General features: G+C 41.1%; 1 protein-coding gene across 1 annotated transcript in view; it reads right to left on the bottom strand.

Moving 5' to 3' along the window:
* Nucleotides 1–13,095: 13,095 nt before the first annotated feature.
* Nucleotides 13,096–20,919, bottom strand: part of opn5 (opsin 5) — a 29,897-nt gene continuing 22,073 nt past the window's right edge. Inside the window, exons 4-7 of the mRNA XM_002935990.5 lie at nucleotides 16,770–16,940; nucleotides 15,806–16,140; nucleotides 15,022–15,248; nucleotides 13,096–13,490 (exon numbers count right to left, since the gene is read on the bottom strand). Of these exons, the coding sequence (XP_002936036.1) occupies nucleotides 13,442–13,490; nucleotides 15,022–15,248; nucleotides 15,806–16,140; nucleotides 16,770–16,940 (782 nt within the window). The 3' untranslated portion in view covers nucleotides 13,096–13,441. The remainder of the gene's footprint in view (nucleotides 13,491–15,021; nucleotides 15,249–15,805; nucleotides 16,141–16,769; nucleotides 16,941–20,919) is intronic.

A 20,919-nucleotide genomic window follows, 5' to 3' on the forward strand; every position in this document is an offset into this window, starting at 1 on the left:
ACATTTTGCACTGTTTCACTTTAGGGGCCTTTCCTCGGGGGGACTTTTAGTTTACCAAGGAAAACAATATATCGTTTTTTTCACAACAACCTAAGCTTTCAAAATATGGTAGAATTTTTGTGTAATTCCAATTCTGTAACAAGATATAGGCTTCTAAATGTCTAAAAATGCAAAAAAAATCTAATTTTCCATAATATAATCACACATACTAGAAACAAAAATTATTTTATGCACGAATATACAACTGATTTGGAAAGTCCCGTGTCTCCTGAACGTGCCAATACCAAATATATATAGTTTTATGGAGATTTCTCACTTGTATAGGTCAAAAACTCCCAGCAGTACACTACCAAATTCCCAAAGCACTGCTCCAAAAAAACTGCATACTTTGGATTTCAAGGCCAAAATTCCACTAACAGAAGGTTTATCCCAGAAAATTGTACATTTTTGGAAAGAACAGATTCTGGGGAATACAGAATAGGCACAACTGTCTGTCTACTCCAAACTATCAAGTCGCAATGCTTTCCTAAAGTTATTGGTTTTTATCAAAATTTGTGATTTTTTTTTAAAAATCGCTTCAAAGCTTCCAGTCTATAGTATCTTATCTCCTACAGGTCATAAAGTAACCAAATAAAACACCCTAAATATGAATGCCTGGGGTCCACTGAACAGTTTGATGCCCAATATGTATAGGTTTACCTAAGTATGTGGCATGTAGGGGCCCCAATGTGAACATACCCCATATGAACTGTCATTTCTGTCATTTCAGCTTCTGCAAAATCAACACATTTACATCATTATATGTGGGATAAAGCTAGTAAAAAGTATGCTCACCCCAGAAAGTCATATATTTTTGGAAAGTACACATTCCCCCGAATCTAAAATGGGTACCCATGTCTTTCTACTCCAAAGTACCAAGCCGCACAGCTTTTCTAAAGTTAGCAATTTTGATGACATTTCCAAAAATCCCCTCAAAGCTTCCACTTTGAAGCATCTTATCTCCCACATAGCATTAGGTACCAAGATAAAACACCCTGAATTTGAACACCAGGGGTCCACTGAACAGTTTGATGCCCAATATGTATAGGTTTACCCAAGTATGTGGCATGTAGGGGCCCGAATGTGAACATACCCCCATATATACTGTCATTTCTGTCATTTCAGCTCCTGCAAAATCAACACATTTACATCATTATATGTGGGATAAAGCTACAAAAAGTACGCTCACCCCAGAAAGTCATATATTTTTGGAAAGTACACATTCCCCCGAATCTAAAATGGGTACCCATGTCTTTCTACTCCAAAGTACCAAGCCGCACAGCTTTTCTAAAGTTAGCAATTTTGATGACATTTCCAAAAATCCCCTCAAAGCTTCCACTTTGCAGCATCTTATCTCCCACATAGCATTAGGTACCAAGATGAAACACCCTGAATTTGAACACCAGAGGTCCACTGAACAGTTTGATGCCCAATATGTATAGGTTTACCCAAGTATGTGGCATGTAGGGGCCCGAATGTGAACATACCCCCATATATACTGTCATTTCTGTCATTTCAGCTCCTGCAAAATCAACACATTTACATCATTATATGTGAGATAAAGCTACAAAAAAGTACGCTCACCCCAGAAAGCCATATATTTTTGGAAAGTACACATTCCCCCGAATCTAAAATGGGTACCCATGTCTTTCTACTCCAAAGTACCAAGCCGCACAGCTTTTCTAAAGTTAGCAATTTTGATGACATTTCCAAAAATCCCCTCAAAGCTTCCACTTTGAAGCATCTTATCTCCCACATAGCATTAGGTACCAAGATAAAACACCCTGAATTTGAACGCCAGGGGTCCACTGAACAGTTTGATGCCCAATATGTATAGGTTTACCTAAGTATGTGGCATGTAGGGGCCCCAATGTGAACATACCCCCATATATACTGTCATTTCTGTCATTTCAGCTCATGCAAAATCAACACATTTACATCATTATATGTGGGATAAAGCTACAAAAAAGTACGCTCACCCCAGAAAGTCATATATTTTTGGAAAGTACACATTCCCCTGAATCTAAAATGGGTACCCATGTCTTTCTACTCCAAAGTACCAAGCCGCACAGCTTTTCTAAAGTTAGCAATTTTGATGACATTTCCAAAAATCCCCTCAAAGCTTCCACTTTGCAGCATCTTATCTCCCACATAGCATTAGGTACCAAGATGAAACACCCTGAATTTGAACACCAGGGGTCCACTGAACAGTTTGATGCCCAATATGTATAGGTTTACCCAAGTATGTGGCATGTAGGGGCCCGAATGTGAACATACCCCCATATATACTGTCATTTCTGTCATTTCAGCTCCTGCAAAATCAACACATTTACATCATTATATGTGAGATAAAGCTACAAAAAAGTACACTCACCCCAGAAAGTCATATATTTTTGGAAAGTACACATTCCCCCGAATCTAAAATGGGTACCCATGTCTTTCTACTCCAAAGTACCAAGCCGCACAGCTTTTCTAAAGTTAGCAATTTTGATGACATTTCCAAAAATCCCCTCAAAGCTTCCACTTTGCAGCATCTTATCTCCCACATAGCATTAGGTACCAAGATGAAACACCCTGAATTTGAACACCAGGGGTCCACTGAACAGTTTGATGCCCAATATGTATAGGTTTACCCAAGTATGTGGCATGTAGGGGCCCGAATGTGAACATACCCCCATATATACTGTCATTTCTGTCATTTCAGCTCCTGCAAAATCAACACATTTACATCATTATATGTGAGATAAAGCTACAAAAAAGTACGCTCACCCCAGAAAGCCATATATTTTTGGAAAGTACACATTCCCCCGAATCTAAAATGGGTACCCATGTCTTTCTACTCCAAAGTACCAAGCCGCACAGCTTTTCTAAAGTTAGCAATTTTGATGACATTTCCAAAAATCCCCTCAAAGCTTCCATTTTGAAGCATCTTATCTCCCACATAGCATTAGGTACCAAGATAAAACACCCTGAATTTGAACGCCAGGGGTCCACTGAACAGTTTGATGCCCAATATGTATAGGTTTACCTAAGTATGTGGCATGTAGGGGCCCGAATGTGAACATACCCCCATATATACTGTCATTTCTGTCATTTCAGCTCCTGCAAAATCAACACATTTACATCATTATATGTGGGATAAAGCTACAAAAAAGTACGCTCACCCCAGAAAGTCATATATTTTTGGAAAGTACACATTCCCCCGAATCTAAAATGGGTACCCATGTCTTTCTACTCCAAAGTACCAAGCCGCACAGCTTTTCTAAAGTTAGCAATTTTGATGACATTTCCAAAAATCCCCTCAAAGCTTCCACTTTGCAGCATCTTATCTCCCACATAGTGTTAGGTACCAAGATAAAATACGCTAAATTTGAACGCCAGGGGTCCACTGAACAGTTTGATGCCCAATATGTATAGGTTTACCTAAGTATGTGGCATGTAGGGGCCCCAATGGGAACATACCCCCATATGATCTATCATTTCAGCTCCTGCAAAATCAACACATTTACATCCTTTATGTGGGATAATGCTACAAAAAAAGTACATTCACCCCAGAAAGCCATATATTTTTGGAAAATACACATCCCCCCGAATCTATAATGGGTAAATATTTCTTATTGCTACAAAGTACCAAGCTGTAAAGCTTTCCTAAGTTTGCAGATTTATATGACATTTCGAAAATCGCATAAAAATGTTGCAATTTGCCGCATTTATCTCTCACAATTTCTTGATAAAGATCAGATAAAGACAAATCACCCCAAAAAGGAACACCAGAGGTCTACTGAACAGTTTGATGCCCAATATGCATAGATATACCAAAGTCTGCGGTATGTACTGAACCCAAAATGAAAATAGCGCATAAGGATTTCTCGCCTGCCAGCTCAGCTTTTGCACACAGAGCCCCCTGTCAGTGTATTATGTGCCAAAACTTCCCCTAACCATACAGTGACCCCCACAAAACCATATATTTTTGGAAAGTACACATTCTGACAAATCCAACAAGGGTAAAGAGTCCTTTCTACACCAAAGTACCAATCTGCAGAGCTTTCCTAAAGTTATTGGTTTTTATGACATTTCAGAAAATCGCCTAAAAATGTTGCAATTTGTCGCATTTATCTCACACAATTTCTTGCGTACAAAGGCAAGTCACCCCAAATAGCAACACCAGAGGCCTACTGAACAGTTTGATGCCCAATATGCATAGATATACCAAAGTCTGCGGTATGTACTGAACCCTAAATGAAAATAGCGCATAAGGATTTCTCGCCTGCCAGCTCAGCTTTTGCACACAGAGCCCCCTGTCAGTGTATTATGTGCCAAAACTTCCCCTAACTATACAGATCCCCCACAAAACCATATATTTTTGGAAAGTACACATTCTGACAAATCCAACAAGGGTAAAGAGTCCTTTCTACACCAAAGTACCAATCTGCAGAGCTTTCCTAAAGTTATTGGTTTTTATGACATTTCAGAAAATCGCCTAAAAATGTTGCAATTTGTCGCATTTATCTCACACAATTTCTTGCGTACAAAGGCAAGTCACCCCAAATAGGAACATCAGAGGCCTACTGAACAGTTTGATGCCCAATATGCATAGATATACCAAAGTCTGCAGTATGTACTGAACCCTAAATGAAAATAGCGCATAAGGATTTCTCGCCTGCCAGCTCAGCTTTTGCACACAGAGCCCCCTGTCAGTGTATTATGTGCCAAAACTTCCCCTAACTATACAGAGACCCCCACAAAACCATATATTTTTGGAAAGTACACATTCTGACAAATCCAACAAGGGTAAAGAGTCCTTTCTACACCAAAGTACCAAGCCGCAAAGCTTTCCTAAAGTTATCGGTTTTTATGACATTTCAGAAAATCGCCTAAAAATGTTGCAATTTGCCGCATTTATCTCACACAATTTCTTGCGTACAAAGGCAAGTCACCCCAAATAGGAACACCAGAGGCCTACTGAACAGTTTGATGCCCAATATGCATAGATATACCAAAGTCTGCGGTATGTACTGAACCCTAAATGAAAATAGCGCATAAGGATTTCTCGCCTGCCAGCTCAGCTTTTGCACACAGAGCCCCCTGTTAGTGTATTATGTGCCAAAACTTCCCCTAACTATACAGATCCCCCACAAAACCATATATTTTTGGAAAGTACACATTCTGACAAATCCAATAAGGGTAAAGAGTCCTTTCTACACCAAAGTACCAATCTGCAGAGCTTTCCTAAAGTTATTGGTTTTTATGACATTTCAGAAAATTGCCTAAAAATGTTGCAATTTGTCGCATTTATCTCACACAATTTCTTGCGTACAAAGGCAAGTCACCCCAAATAGGAACACCAGAGGCCTACTGAACAGTTTGATGCCCAATATGCATAGATATACCAAAGTCTGCAGTATGTACTGAACCCTAAATGAAAATAGCGCATAAGGATTTCTCGCCTGCCAGCTCAGCTTTTGCACACAGAGCCCCCTGTCAGTGTATTATGTGCCAAAACTTCCCCTAACTATACAGAGACCCCCACAAAACCATATATTTTTGGAAAGTACACATTCTGACAAATCCAACAAGGGTAAAGAGTCCTTTCTACACCAAAGTACCAAGCCGCAAAGCTTTCCTAAAGTTATCGGTTTTTATGACATTTCAGAAAATCGCCTAAAAATGTTGCAATTTGCCGCATTTATCTCACACAATTTCTTGCGTACAAAGGCAAGTCACCCCAAATAGGAACACCAGAGGCCTACTGAACAGTTTGATGCCCAATATGCATAGATATACCAAAGTCTGCGGTATGTACTGAACCCAAAATGAAAATAGCGCATAAGGATTTCTCGCCTGCCAGCTCAGCTTTTGCACACAGAGCCCCCTGTCAGTGTATTATGTGCAGTAACCCCCCTAACTATACAGTGACCCCCAGAAAACCATATATTTTTGGAAAGTACACATTCTGATGAATTCAAAATAGGTAAAGTTATTTTTGTACACCAAAGTTACACCTGGCAAAGCTACGCTAAAAACAGATCAGGAATACTAATATAGGGATAAAATGTGATAAAACCACAAAAATTGTGCAAATCAGTGAAACAACAAAATAAGTTACATGACAGTTTAATTAGTGGCCAGAATATCTGATCCAATAGTTACGCTGTCAAAATAAACAGTTTTTAGGTAAAAGAAAATAAAAACAAAGTGGTAAAATGAAAAAAAAAAAAAAAAAAAAGCAAAACAAAAAAAAACCAAAGTGTTTGTGTATACATGTGTGTACATGTGTAAAAGTTGTGTGATAGTGTGTAAGTGTGTATATGAGTGTAAATAAGTGTATAAAAGTGTGAAAAATGAAAAAAAAAAATGCTAAAATGTGTGCTGTAAGTGTTTGTAAATGTATGTAAGTGTGTATAAATGTATGTAAATGTGTGTATAAGTGTGTAAAAGTGTGTAAATGCAAGAAAAAAAAAACTCCTTACCTGTTCCTGAAGACCCGATCGCTCCTTGCTCAGTTGGGCCGGCGCTGGGGGAGAGGGAGGAAGCAGGAAGCAGCAGACGCGATGCGATCGCGTCTGCTGCTTCCTGGAGGGTCCTGCGAGCGATCGGCTCGCAGGACCCTGATGACAGCCCCCCTGGCACATTGCCCAGGGGGGCTGTCATTGTTAGAAGCCCTCTGCAGCGGCGGCACATGCCGCCGCTGCAGAGAGCAGCGCTTAAACGCCAACGACGTATGAGACACGTCGTTGGCGTTTAAGCCCTTTTACTGCCAGCACGTATGCCATACGTGCTTGGCAGTAAAAGAGTTAAGCGCCTCTTCTCCAGTGTAACCAACCCCAACCTGCCCAGTCTTTCTTCATAAGTGGTTGCAACCTGAGAGTTGAAGGGTCATGGCATGACTTTATTTAGGGTTTGACCAACTGAACAGGGCAGCAAATGTCACTGTTTATACCAGAGAAAACCCCAGGCCTTTGTATAACCTGAACATAGAAAGGTATCAATAGTCTATGCCAACACATTCCTTCCCTTATACTGGGCACAATTCAACAATTAAGAAGATTCATGTACCAAATGCCCCTATTTTTGGTGGGATATTCTCAATTTTGGTAGCAGAAAGAAGTTCAGGATTACTACAAAGTAGATGAGTAGAGCTAGACTGATCTTGATGTTGAAGTGGACTCACTATCTCTAGTTTATCTCTATTGTGTATTTCTACTGGGGGATCGGTAACCAGAGTTGCCCATTAGAGTTAATGATCATTAGTGATATTATGTTCAGCTGGAACTGTCCCCTCAGTCTTTATTCTATGTGCAGAAGGCAGACGTATTAGCCTTATGAATTGTACATTTCTATGTTAGTATCTGAATGACAGACAAAGCAATAATTACTTTCCATACAGTTTATTTAGGAAGACTGAGGTCATACATTTCTCATGATGAGGATATGTGAAGTATTTCTTAGGCATTACATATTCCCTGTATTATTCAAAGTCATTTTGTCCTTAAAAACCATCATTATTTACCCATATGGTTTCATACATAAACAAGTCCATTACAAACATTATTTTATTGCCGTTTACAATATAATTGGTATACAGGGGCTCAATAAGGGCATTTTTATTACAATTATATTATCGACTTCGATTTTATTGCCTTTATTCAACAGTGAAATGCAAAAAAATAAATTCAAGCAATTTCTATAGTTGCACCAATATGTAGCAAAAACAAGAAAAATAAAAATAGCAGTACAGGTATCGGACCCATTATCCGGAAACCCGCTATCCAGAAAGGTCTGAATTACGGGAAGGCCATCTCCCATAGACTCCATTTTGAACAAATAATTCACATTTTAAAAATATATTTCCATTTTCCCTGTAATAATAAAACAGAACCTTGTACTCGATCCCAAATAAGATATAATTACCCCTTATTGGGGGTTTATGTCATGTTTAAATGATTCCCTTTTGTCTGTACAGGTATCGGACCCCTTATCCAGAAAGTTAATAATAATTAATCCTTATTGGAGCCAAAACAATCTTATTGGGTTTAATTACTGTTTAAATCATTTTTTTAGCAGACTTAAGGTAGGAGATCCAAATTACAGAAAGACCCCAGGTCCCGAGCATTCTGGATAACGGGTCCCATACCTGTAATAATAAAACAGTACCTGTAATTGATCCCAACTAAGATATAATTACCCCTTATTGGGGGCAGAACAGCCCTATTGGGTTTATTTAATGTTTAAATGATTTTTTGTGGATTTAAGTTATTGAGATCCCAATTACAGAAAGACCCCTTTTCTGGAAAGCCCCATGTCCTGAGCATTTTGGATAACAGATCCCATACCTGTACTGCAATATCATAGGCAAATGAATGAACTGACTCAGGTACCAGTCATTTCCTATAGGGGGAGTATTGAGCAGTAAAGAATAAAACACATTGTTAATGGAATGCCTTCAAATAATAATAATAATTTGCACTTTTCTGAAGATAAAGATTTTTAAAATCCATAATTACAGTTTACAAATCTCCCAATAAGTTGCTGTTGCACAAGTTTCAGTAGTTTGTACACAATTCATCCATATTTTTGTTTTTCGATTTGATGAAAACCCTCTCTGTGTAAGACATGAGTGATAGGAACATGGCTAAATACTGTTAATCAATATACTGTATCCTTTATTAATCGCCACTTTGGATAAACATGTCTCTTTTTGAGTCAAAATACACAGATATATATTATAAAATATCCTTTTCCTACAGAAAATGCATGTGAACTATTTTATATCCAAAGAAAATCAGTCTGTAAAGGGTTACTGCCATCCCACAATTCTATATGACCAGTGCCTGTGTATATAGATATATAAGAGGAGCCCAAAATGTTCTTTTCTAAGTGTGATTTAGATTTCATACATATATTTGAAACATTCTAAGCTTAGAAAAGGGGTCAATTCAAACATGTCTTTTGAATTGAGGTACAGGTATGAGATCCGTTATCCGGAAACCTGTTATCCAGAAAGCTCTGAATGACACAAAGGCCATCTCCCATAGACTCCATGATAAGCAAATAATTCATATTTTTAAAACTGATTTCCCTTTTGCCTGGGGCAGAACAGTCCTGTTGGGTTTATTTAATGGTTAAATTAAGTCTTAAGGAATAGAGATCCAAATTACACAATGACAGAAAACCTGAGGGCCTGAGCATTCTGTATAACAGGTCTCATACTGGTACTTGATCTGGTCATGTGGTTCCTAATACCCTTCCCCAGGCCCCATGGTTATACCTAGACCCCCTGCCATAAAGCAACACAGTGAACTGCTGTTTTTCCCCCCCCAAAAAACTAAAGAAAATAAACCCTAGCATCCATATAGCCAGGGACACCATCAGAAATCACGGGGCCCCTCACAACAAAATTTTCTGGGCCCCCCTCCTCCCACGCCCTGCCCCCCAATGGCCCCTCCAATCTGTAAAAAGGACACACAGACATTGGTAGCCAGGGCCCCCTAAAACATTAGTAGCCAGCATCTCCCCAGCATCCTCCAGTAAACCCCCCTCCCTTGTCCTCCAGTTCCTCCCCCTCAGCATCCTCCAGCTCCCCCCAGCATCCTTCCCACTATCCTCCAGTTCCCACCCCCCCCCCCCCAAGCTGGCAACCAATGACAGGGCCCATAGTTCTTTAAAGGCGGCCCAAACTAAAAAAAACTGTATCACGGCCGGGCCCGGGACAACATTCCCCCCTGTGCCCCCCTCAGGGCCGGATTTGTTTGCCGGGTGCCCCGGGGCTGCCCCCTCTCTGTCGCGCCCCCCTGCGCATGCGTGGACGGCGAACCTCCCCCCCGCGCATGTGCGAACTCGCGATCGCGCATGTGCGGGCCTTTTCAATCACATACGGAGCAGTGGGGGAGAGGTCCCCATTGCTCCGTATGCGTGAAAAACTTTAATATTTTGGTGCGGCGGGGCAGCATGCCGCCCACCAATTTTTGCCACCCTAGGCCCGGGCCTTTGTGGCCTTTCCACAAATCCGGGCCTGGCCCCCCTGATGGCAGCCCTGCATATAGCTGCTGGAATACCAAAATCAATCGCTGCTAAGCAAAAGCTAAATAACAGAACAACCATAGAAAATGAAAAATGATGACCAATTGCAAATTGCTTTGTTAATTTAAAGGTGAACTACACCTTTCCGTATACTTTTCACATTCTAAAAAAAAAAATACAAAAACACATACAAGTGCCAAATTCTATCTTAGAAAAAATATATATTATTTTTCATTTTATACTTTGCAGTCTTTGGGGTAAATGTACCATAAAATAATAACCTAAAAACCTTTATTAATCTCCATGTATTTGTGTTTTGTTCATTGGGGACCAGTTGTGGTTCCATCCCGGGGCAGATTTCTGAAAATTATAATGCTAAAGGAACCCCTCGAAATTCCAACTGAAACACATCAATGAACTGTCAGGTTAATAAATATGTTTAATAATAATAAATACTGTATGTGCCCATTTATCAGAGCAGTCGTTCAATACGTCAGGTTCTTACAGCCCTGAATCCTTAACCCCCCATTAAATATACGTGATGAACACAATGCAATGTAATGGGGGTAATGGGGGGCTTAGTGCTAATGAGCTCTTCTCTGCAATTGAACCATTCGGAATAGACCTTGTTACATTTCCAGAGAGCTTGAAATTACAGATAATTGCAAATTTACCCATAAATATTTTATAAATGTGTGATGCCCTGTGCCACAGCTTACAGTACATACTGCTGTGTTTTACTATCCCTAGGCCTAGACAAAGGGGGTTATGTAATAAAAAGAACTAAGTTTGCCATGGGGCAGTAACCCATAGCAACCAATCAGCAGGTAGCATTTACTGGTCACCTGCTTAAAAGCAATATCTTATTGGTTGCTATTGGTTACTGCTCCTGGGCAAACATAGTGCCTTTTATTACATTTGGGGGTAAAGGTGGCCATACACAGGCTGATAAAAGCTGCCGACATACCGCGCCAGCAGCTTATTGGCCCATGTATGGGGCCCTTCAATGTGCTTCTCCAACTGATATCTGACCGAAAATCAAACAGATTTTTATTGGACAGGTTTAAAAATCCTGTCAGTGCAAGGAATGCATTGGCTTGTTTATGCGGTCCTCACCCCGGGGGTCTGTTTGTACTAAGACCCAATCGGATCAGCATGATATCACCTACCTCAGGGTGGGTTTATAGGTAAAAAGTTCGGCTATGCCAAACAAGCAGATCTTTACAAGAATGACCCGGTTAAGTTATCTAATAAAAGTCAAAATATTTGTGCCTAGTAACCATTAGCAACCAATCAGATGCTGTTTTTAATACTATTTTGTAAGCTTCATCCATCAGCTTACTAGGCATCACCTGCTACTTGGAGAGGCAATCAACATCAGCATGTGCCCCCAAAGAACACAGTAAGGATATGTCATGCATGGGTTTGCCAAGTGAGCAGACATTTAAGCCCAGTTACAGTCAATATCCCCCTGTTTCCAGTATTTAGCCAGGAACGTACAGACGGGATGGAGTATCATGTCAGGTTACACACTCTACAAGTTATCTCATGGCTTATCATGTTGACCCCAAGCCCAGCCTACAGATAACCAACTGGATCTCTTGGGGAGTGGGGGGGGGGGATAGTTTGCATACCCTGCAGCCCATTGGTAGAGCAGACTCACATGTAGAGCCCTAACTAACGCCAAGTGCAAAGTGCAAACACTCAACATGATTATTTAATTATGAAACATTAAGGGGGCAGTGTAAGAAGGTTGGTTCAAAATTCACAGCAGGTCTTGTGGCCCACGGCAGCCAATAAGCAATGCTGATTGGTTATTGGACTGGTTTCCATGGGTTACTAGACCTGGTCAATTCTGTGACTTTGATTACATTACCCCCATAGGACATGAATATCTTGTTCTCTGGAGCTCTACTGTATATCTCTCCCATGAATCGCATTCCGGTGCCAGGTTTCCTTCAGGCCACGGCAGGGAATGTAGAAACAGGAATGGAGAGACCATCTTGGTTTCCCCCTGGGGCAGTGTAAGAGAGTTAAATCTGCTCTTCTAATGCATTTCATACTTTACTAAAGACTAGTGATGGGTGAAATGTTTCGCCAGGCATGGATTTGCGGCGAATTTCTGCGTTTCGCCATTGGCGGATTGTTTTGCAAAACGGATGAAAAAATTTGCCACGGAAAAATTCGCCGCACGTCTAAAAATTGTCGCCGGCGTCAAAAGAATAGCCGCGCGACGAAATAATAGCTGCAGGCAACAAAAGAATAGCCGTGCGACAAAAGAATAGCCACGTGACAAAATAATAGCCACGGGCGACAAAATAATAGCCGCAGGCAACAAAAGAATAGCCGTGCGACAAAAGAATAGCCACGTGACAAAATAATAGCCACGGGCAACAAAAGAATAGCCAAGTGACAAAATAATAGCCGCAGGCGACAATTTTTTTGGCCGCACGCCATTTTTGCCGTTTCGCGGATCTTTTGAAAGATTCGCAAATTTTTCAGCGAAGCGAAACTTAACAGATTCGCTCATCACTACTAAAGACCTCTGACACCACATTCCAAAACCCACTTGCATGTTCTGTTTGCTATACTGTAATATATTACCCTCCGCTCCCTCAGGGTCATGCCACCCTGGCCACACCCAGTAATGCCCACATGCCCCCGCCCACTTTCTGGTAAGCCCTGCCCCTTCAGGGACATGTGTTTCCAGACTTCCTCCTTGATCAAGTCCATTATGGATTCTACTACTGTACTATTTGCACATTCTGGTTAAAATGCCATGTAGAGCTTGCTTTCCAGATGCTCCTTTCCTTTAATAGAGATCATCATCAGAGGAAAATAATGAAAATGTAGAGAGGTTTCGCCTCCAGCAGAAAGAGATAAACTGCTGTATATTGATATATAATTATAAGGTCTCCAGTGGAAGATAAGGGTGAAGACACACTGAGCTACTAGTAGCAGCTACTAAACGCCAGAAAATCCCCTGCCATAGACATTACTGAGAATTGCCTCTGCTAAAACACACAATTATCAGTAAATGATCAGCATTGTCTATTTTAGTAGCTGCTTCTAGTAGCTCTGTGTGTCTTCACCCTTAAGATCATCATTGCCTTATCTCACCCAGCTCCAGGAGACCTAACAAACCCTACAATACAGTTGGATCTGCTCATTTATATGGACTGGAAAACTAAGTGCACGTTTATTGGGTCCAAGGAACAAATTATAAATAAGGGGTTGCTATGATAACACTTTCATTTTATCTCATACAAACATAGGAAAATAAACATTTCTCTAATATACACATTTTCTCTTGGTGCTGAGTGATCGGTCGGGATTCCATATATACAATAATTGTGCTTCGTTCCACCCCTTCCGCGGATTCTCACCGAGCTGAGGTTGTCGACTTCCTGAAGGTGCTTATTGTATAGACCCTGTGAATGAGACAAAAGGGGTAAAAAGCACATCTTCTTAATGTGATTCAGATGTCACCCTATGGGGTCTTCAGGCTGGACCCCCTGCCAACATGGGGACAACCCTATTGTTTGGGAGACACTAAGACAGTTTGCAAATATGTTTAATTTACTATTACAATATAGCCTAAATTAACATAGTACTCAACTATGGTATTTGTATTGATGTCTGGTTGCCAAGATCACAGACCTTAGCAATCCTGAAATGTATTTGAAGGTAGAGTCAATCATAAGAAAAGCCAGTGCAATGTGTGGGGATCCATAGGATTCCCCTTACTTTCTATTCCCTTAGTTACTAGACAGAATCCTATGTATCTAGTTTAGCATATGTGCACTATTGGCCCATAGGTTTGGTGACCACTTCCTGTACGCTGTAATATTGTGTTTGCAAAGGGGTGGAATTTCCTCTTTGGTCTTCCACCGAGTGGATATTCCACTGAGCTTGGAGTCAACAAGGCCAAGTAAAGCTGTTTGGCCCCTAAAGCTGAAAGATGACCCTTCTTGTGAAAGTCAGGAAGGCAATTACAGGACTATTTCTTTCATAGAACGTGCATAGAACGTGCATAGAACGTGCATAGAACGTGCATAGAACGTGCATAGAACGCACTGAACTAGTTAGAAAGAGCGGCCTGTGCTTAGGGTTGTCACCTTTTTCTGTCGATTCTACTGGCCTTTGGGTTGGGGGTGGGTTGTGATTTTGGGGCGGCATTATGATGTAAAGGACAAGTAAAAAGGTAGGCTGGGTGGGGAAATGGGCGGTCTTTGCAGGGGAAAGGTGGCTGGGACATGAAAATGGCCGGGTTATAGGCGGAGCAGAGGGTGGTCCATAGTTATAAAGGGTTATTGGCAGTGGAGAGGGTCAGGGAAGGGAGGGATTTATAGGCTATTATACATTTACCCACAAGTACATTGCCAGTAATACCAGTGCTGCCCCTAGCTGGGGATTTACCGGCCGGTCAAATACAGGCCAGGTGGCAACCCAACCTGTACTCCAACTGGGAGGGATAGAAGGGAGTAGATCCCCTAAGCTTTACTTGCCTAAGTGAAGGGACCGCAGTACTAATGAGGAATTAAAAGGGCGGTTCACCTTTAAAATAACTTTTAATATGTTATAGAATGTCCTATCCCTAGCAATTGGTTTTATTATTTACTTGTTATAGTTTTTCAATTATTTTTTACTTTTCATTAATTATATTTGTATGTAGGCCCTACCGCTAGTCATATCTCTGTCTCTCTTTCAAACCACTGCCTGGTAGCTAGGGTAAATAAGTCCCTAGCAACCAGATAGCTACTGAAATACCAAACTGAAAAGCAGCTACACAAAAAACACTAAAATAATTTATTAGTTATTTTTTAGTTATTTAGTTATTTATTAGTTATTAAGTCGGACCAGGCCTTTCTAGCCAAGATAGGCTTACAAATGCAAAATAAAATAATTCAAAGTTGCACCTCCCTATAATGATGAAATGGAATATAAACCACAAACACAAACCTAGAAGTCGTATTCTGCAACGACTTGTCCTTTTTGCAGCAAGCAGGTTTGCAGTCAATGACTTGATAAATGATGGGATTATACATAGACGCCGATTTTGCCATCATGGTGGGCACCACGGAAAGTTCAATCGGAATAGAGTCCGGCTGCCCAAATGCCGACCATACGGACACCACCGCGTATGGAAACCACGCAATGAGGAAACCTGCACAGATCAACATTGCCACCTAATGGAAGAAAGGACAAACGTCTAGTTCCTCAGCAAATCACTCTCTTATTGTCCATTCAATGTACAACCTACAGGTTTATAGAGGTTCATTGCTATCTATTGGCATCATTAGAAAGCTTAGACACCTGCCATAGAATATATGATGGCACCTATCATCACCATGATGGAAATCCATGGCCCATGTAGAGTATTACTACACTTAGTGCTAGATCCATGAGGGGCGGATCTTCCTATAACCAAACTGAAGCTCTATCGTTTGATTTCTACAACCTGTCTTATAAATTGGCAACTATTTAGGGCACCAGCGTTCTGCAAATGCATGTTTATGTCTGGATTTTATTGCCGTCATTTAATGTAGTTAAACTGTTAACTAGAAAGGATAGGAGCGTCTGCAGCAATAAAGGAGCCTGTAATGCGCTGATTTATTCTGCCATAAAGTCCGTTGAGCCAGTGGATTATTTTCTATGCCATAAAACTGATGTATTCAGCTACTTTGCTCAAAACATGGCACCAATTAAGCGAGGGGAACGTGGGATAGGGAGGACACGGATTTACCTTTGTCAGTTTTATTTCCAGCGTGTGGTTATTTTGGTTCCTGGTGTCGAAGTGAGCGACTTCTTTGGCCGAAGACTTGACTTTGGCGATGATCTTCGCGTAGGAGAAGACAATCACCATGGTGGGAAACAAGAGGCAGAAGAACAGCATGGACAGGACAAATATCTGCCCTTTAACAGAGGCCTGTGCCAACCACCAGTCCAAAGTACACGTGGTGCCAAAGGGTTCCGGAGCGTAATTTCCCACCCCGACCAATGGCAAGGTAGCCCACAGGGTAGCATAGGCCCAGATAACTGCCAAGGCAATGAAAGCGTGGCGTCGCTTCAGCCAAGTGCCTGCAAAAAAATAATATAAAAATCACTGACCATAGCACAGTAGCTAATAGACTACATGTCCCTCAAATAAGAAGTGCATGGGTAGGGCCCTGGGAGGCCCAGGAGGGCTGTGGCTTAGGAGGCTTTGCAGCAGAGTAGGAAAGCAAGGTGACACTGGGTGGCAGTTAGTACTATGAGCAAAGAGATCATCCAGGAATGATCCAGTTGATTTACTAGATACACATGACTATGAAGATTTTCATTCATCCAGGTCATGGTATATCTAGTATAAATAAATCTAAAGCAACTGGACTTGTTATGTAATCATTGAAGTCGTTTCGCTACTCATCCGAGCAGCTTCTTCAGTTCAACTGACTGGTATGGGAAGTCCTCAGCGTATGGACTCTTACACTACACATCTGATATTTATCCATATAATGTGGGCTTTCTGTATCAGGGGTGGGAACCCAGACTGGGAGCTATGACAAATAGGAGGATCCACCTGCCAATCAGAGTTGAACACCAATCTCGGCACAGGAAGTCCCACCCCTATCACTGTACCAATCAGAAAGCACACTCAGCATGGAGGGAGTGTCAGACCACATATAAACAGTAAATATAAGACTATTTACTCACAGCGTTTCCCTTACCGTATCGCAGATGGCAGATCTTCAGGTACCTGTCCAGGCTCACTACTGTCAGGGTAATGAGGCTTCCGCAGCCAAAGAAAAATCCAGCCCATCCGTACCAGCGGCAAGCGTTCCAGCCAAACACCCAGCGGTGACTGAAGCAGGACACGATGGCAAAGGGCTTTCCTGTTACTTTAATTAAAAAGGAAAAGTTATTATGGTAACGTCACCCTGTAATGGTACTCAGAGTTCCCTGTATAACTCAGCCTGCAGCCTTGTGCCTTTATATGGGCACAGAACCCCTCAGTGACTGCTAATATCCTTATCATTTACAGTAGGGGGTACATTATCCCTTATAATACATGAGTGATACTCAGAGTTCCCTGTATAACTCAGCCTGCAGCCTTGTGCCTTTATATGGGCACAGAACCCCTCAGTGACTGCTAATATCCTTATCATTTACAGTAGGGGGTACATTATCCCTTATAATACATGAGTGATACTCAGAGTTCCCTGTATAACTCAGCCTGCAGCCTTGTGCCTTTATATGGGCACAGAACCCCTCAGTGACTGCTAATATCCTTATCATTTACAGTAGGGGGTACATTATCCATTATAATACATGAGTGATACTCAGAATTCCCTGTATAACTCAGCCTGCAGCCTTGTGCCTTTATATGGGCACAGAACCCCTCAGTGACTGCTAATATCCTTATCATTTACAGTAGGGGGTACATTATCCCTTATAATACACGAGTGATACACAGAGATCCCTGTAATTAATATCACAAGTGAAATCATTCAGTTCTCATTATCTGCTCTGAGGATCATTTCTAGACATCTCCATGAATGATAATGCATTGGCCAAATGATATTACAGTTAAGTAACTAAAGCCACGTGCTGGGTTCCCCTGCAGAATGGAACTCTTCATAAACTGGTTAAAGGGACAGACAAAGATGCCATTTTTCATTTCTGTGGGAATTAGGCCTCTAAACTTCATACACAATAAACCAATTAAAATGAAAAAAAAAAGCCCAGAGTTTCAGGGGGGGAGTCTGTGGCACTATAACACTTGTTTTTTAGCAACTTAGCTCTCTTCCCCTCCTGTATCGGTTATTGGTTGCTTTATATGTTACTCTGTATGTCTCCTTGTAGATTGTAAGCTCTTTTGGGCAGGGCTCTCTTCCCCTCTTGTATCGGTTATTGATTGCTTTATATGTTACTCTGTATGTCTCCTTGTAGATTGTAAGCTCTTTTGGGCAGGGCTCTCTTCCCCTCTTGTATCGGTTATTGATTGCTTTATATGTTACTCTGTATGTCTCCTTGTAGATTGTAAGCTCTTTTGGGCAGGGTCCTCTTCACCTCTTGTATCGGTTATTGATTGCTTTATATGTTACTCTGTATGTCTCCTTGTAGATTGTAAGCTCTTTTGGGCAGGGTCCTCTTCACCTCTTGTATCGGTTATTGATTGCTTTATATGTTACTCTGTATGTCTCCTTGTAGATTGTAAGCTCTTTTGGGCAGGGCTCTCTTCCCCTCTTGTATCGGTTATTGATTGCTTTATATGTTACTCTGTATGTCTCCTTGTAGATTGTAAGCTCTTTTGGGCAGGGCTCTCTTCCCCTCTTGTATCGGTTATTGGTTGCTTTATATGTTACTCTGTATGTCTCCTTGTAGATTGTAAGCTCTTTTGGGCAGGGCTCTCTTCACCTCTTGTATCGGTTATTGATTGCTTTATATGTTACTCTGTATGTCTCCTTGTAGATTGTAAGCTCTTTTGGGCAGGGCTCTCTTCCCCTCCTGTATCGGTTATTGGTTGCTTTATATGTTACTCTGTATGTCTCCTTGTAGATTGTAAGCTCTTTTGGGCAGGGCCCTCTTCACCTCTTGTATCGGTTATTGATTGCTTTATATGTTATTCTGTATGTCCAATGTATGAAACCCACTTATTGTACAGCGCTGCGGGATATGTTGGCGCTTTATAAATAAATGTTAATAATAATAATAACTTATGGGGCCCAAAACTGCCCTGTGTGCCTATTAAAAATGCTGTTTGACTTATAACCTGCACAGTATAAAGCTGGTCACTAGGTGGCAGCACTTGCCTAGTGTTTGTAACATTACACCAGGATCCCCTATAATAAAGCTGTAGCTCAGACTCCAGAAAGAATAAAGGTTGAAAAGTTACACCAAATCATCTCTCAAGATTTATTGCTTAACTCGTTTATACTGTGGGCCTTATTTATGAAATAATACAAATAGAGGGGAATAATTATCAATTACGCAAACTTTATTTTCATGCAGAGCTGGGGAACTAGGGTGAGCTCTGTTTTAACCCTTTGATTACAGTGCCCCTACACATTCTTTACAAGTCAACAGAGAGCTGTGTGTTCAGCAGCTTTCCAGTTTGGAATTTCAGTAGCTATCTGGTTGCTAGGGTCCAATTTAACCTAACAACCAGACAGTGATTTCAAAGAGAAACTGGAACATGAATAGAGGAGACTATACATAGAAAGATAAGTAATAAAAAGCAACAATAACAATGAAACTGTAGCTCACAGAGCAATAGTTTATTGGCTGCCGGGGTCAGTGACCCCTATTTGAAAGCTGGAAAGAGACAGAAGAAGAAGGCAAATAATTCAAAAAGTATAAAAAAACAAACACGAAGACCAATGTGCCCATTAAGCCTTGTATAGACAAACACAGCTCAAGCAGCCCTATGGCACTGACATGGCCTCTGTGTCCCGGGGGCATAATATAAGGTAGGGGGCAGCTAAGCCAATTATTATTATTGGTGCCACCCACCTATCCTTAGAACAAAGGCCTATTCCCCACCTGTACAATTGCATTTCATTGGTCACAATGCCCCATATCCCACAATGCTATTGGGATAACCTGTGTGTTCTTTACACTGCTGTGCATTCATGGTGCATTATTTAGACCCCTGGGACCACTGTGTTCCAATAGACCACTGTACACAAAAACCCACAAAGACCCCAAAAGTGCATTGCATCCCCACTATTCTCTATGGCCACAATGCCCCCAACAGTACATTTATTTCATCTGCATGAAACACAACATGGCATCTCCATCTACATAAATACAAATGGTATAAATAACCCACAAAAGTGCAAATGTATCCCAAGAAGAAGGATAAAGTGATTGCTCCTGTCCCCTACAGGGTAATAGCTCTCATTTATACACAAGATGTTATTGCCCCCCACCCCAACTTTTTAATTTATAGTCTCTCAGTATCACTGGGAACCAGATAATCACCCCCACTCACTGCCAGTAGCCATTAGTTGGGGCCAGCGTGCCAGCTTTACATACCTATTATGGCTAATAATAAATAACTGACAAGCCCTGGGCTGGGTGAGTAGGACAGAAAACAACACATAAAGGCTATTTACTAAATTACAGTTGCCAGTGGCAACCAATCAGACCTTTGCTTTTCAACTTTTAGTCAAGTGTTTGAAACTAATTGCAGTTGGCATCTGCCCTGGTGCAATTTAATCCCTATGTTGGAAAGGTTTGTGTATCAGGCAATAGGATTATTTCATTGCTTCCTCTTAATTAAAAGTAAAGTGAAAGGCAAACTCACCCTTTAGCAATGAAGAATGTTTATTTACTAAAGAAATGTTTCGTCTGAAGATGCCGGTGTGTGCTATATCCTGATGGGGTATGTAATAAAATGCACTAAGTTTGCCCAGGTGCAGTAACCCATAGCAACCAATCAGTAGGCAGCATTTACTGGGTCATCTGTTTATTATTATTATTATTAATAACATTTATTTATAAAGCGCCAACATATCCCGCAGCGCTGTACAATAAGTGGGTTTCATACATTGGACATACAGAGTAACATATAAAGCAATCAATAACCGATACAAGAGGTGAAGAGGGCCCTGCCCAAAAGAGCTTACACTCTACAAGGAGACATACAGAGTAACATATAAAGCAACCAATAACCGACACAAGAGGGGAAGAGAGCCCTGCCCAAAAGAGCTTACAATCTACAAGGAGACATACAGAGTAACATATAAAGCAATCAGTAACCGATACAAGAGGGGAAGAGAGCCCTGCCCAAAAGAGCTTACACTCTACAAGGAGACATACAGAGTAACATATAAAGCAATCAGTAACCGATACAAGAGGGGAAGAGGGCCCTGC

The sequence above is a fragment of the Xenopus tropicalis genome, chromosome 5 (genome assembly GCF_000004195.4).
Source record: "Xenopus tropicalis strain Nigerian chromosome 5, UCB_Xtro_10.0, whole genome shotgun sequence".
NCBI classification, from domain to species: Eukaryota; Metazoa; Chordata; class Amphibia; order Anura; family Pipidae; genus Xenopus; species Xenopus tropicalis.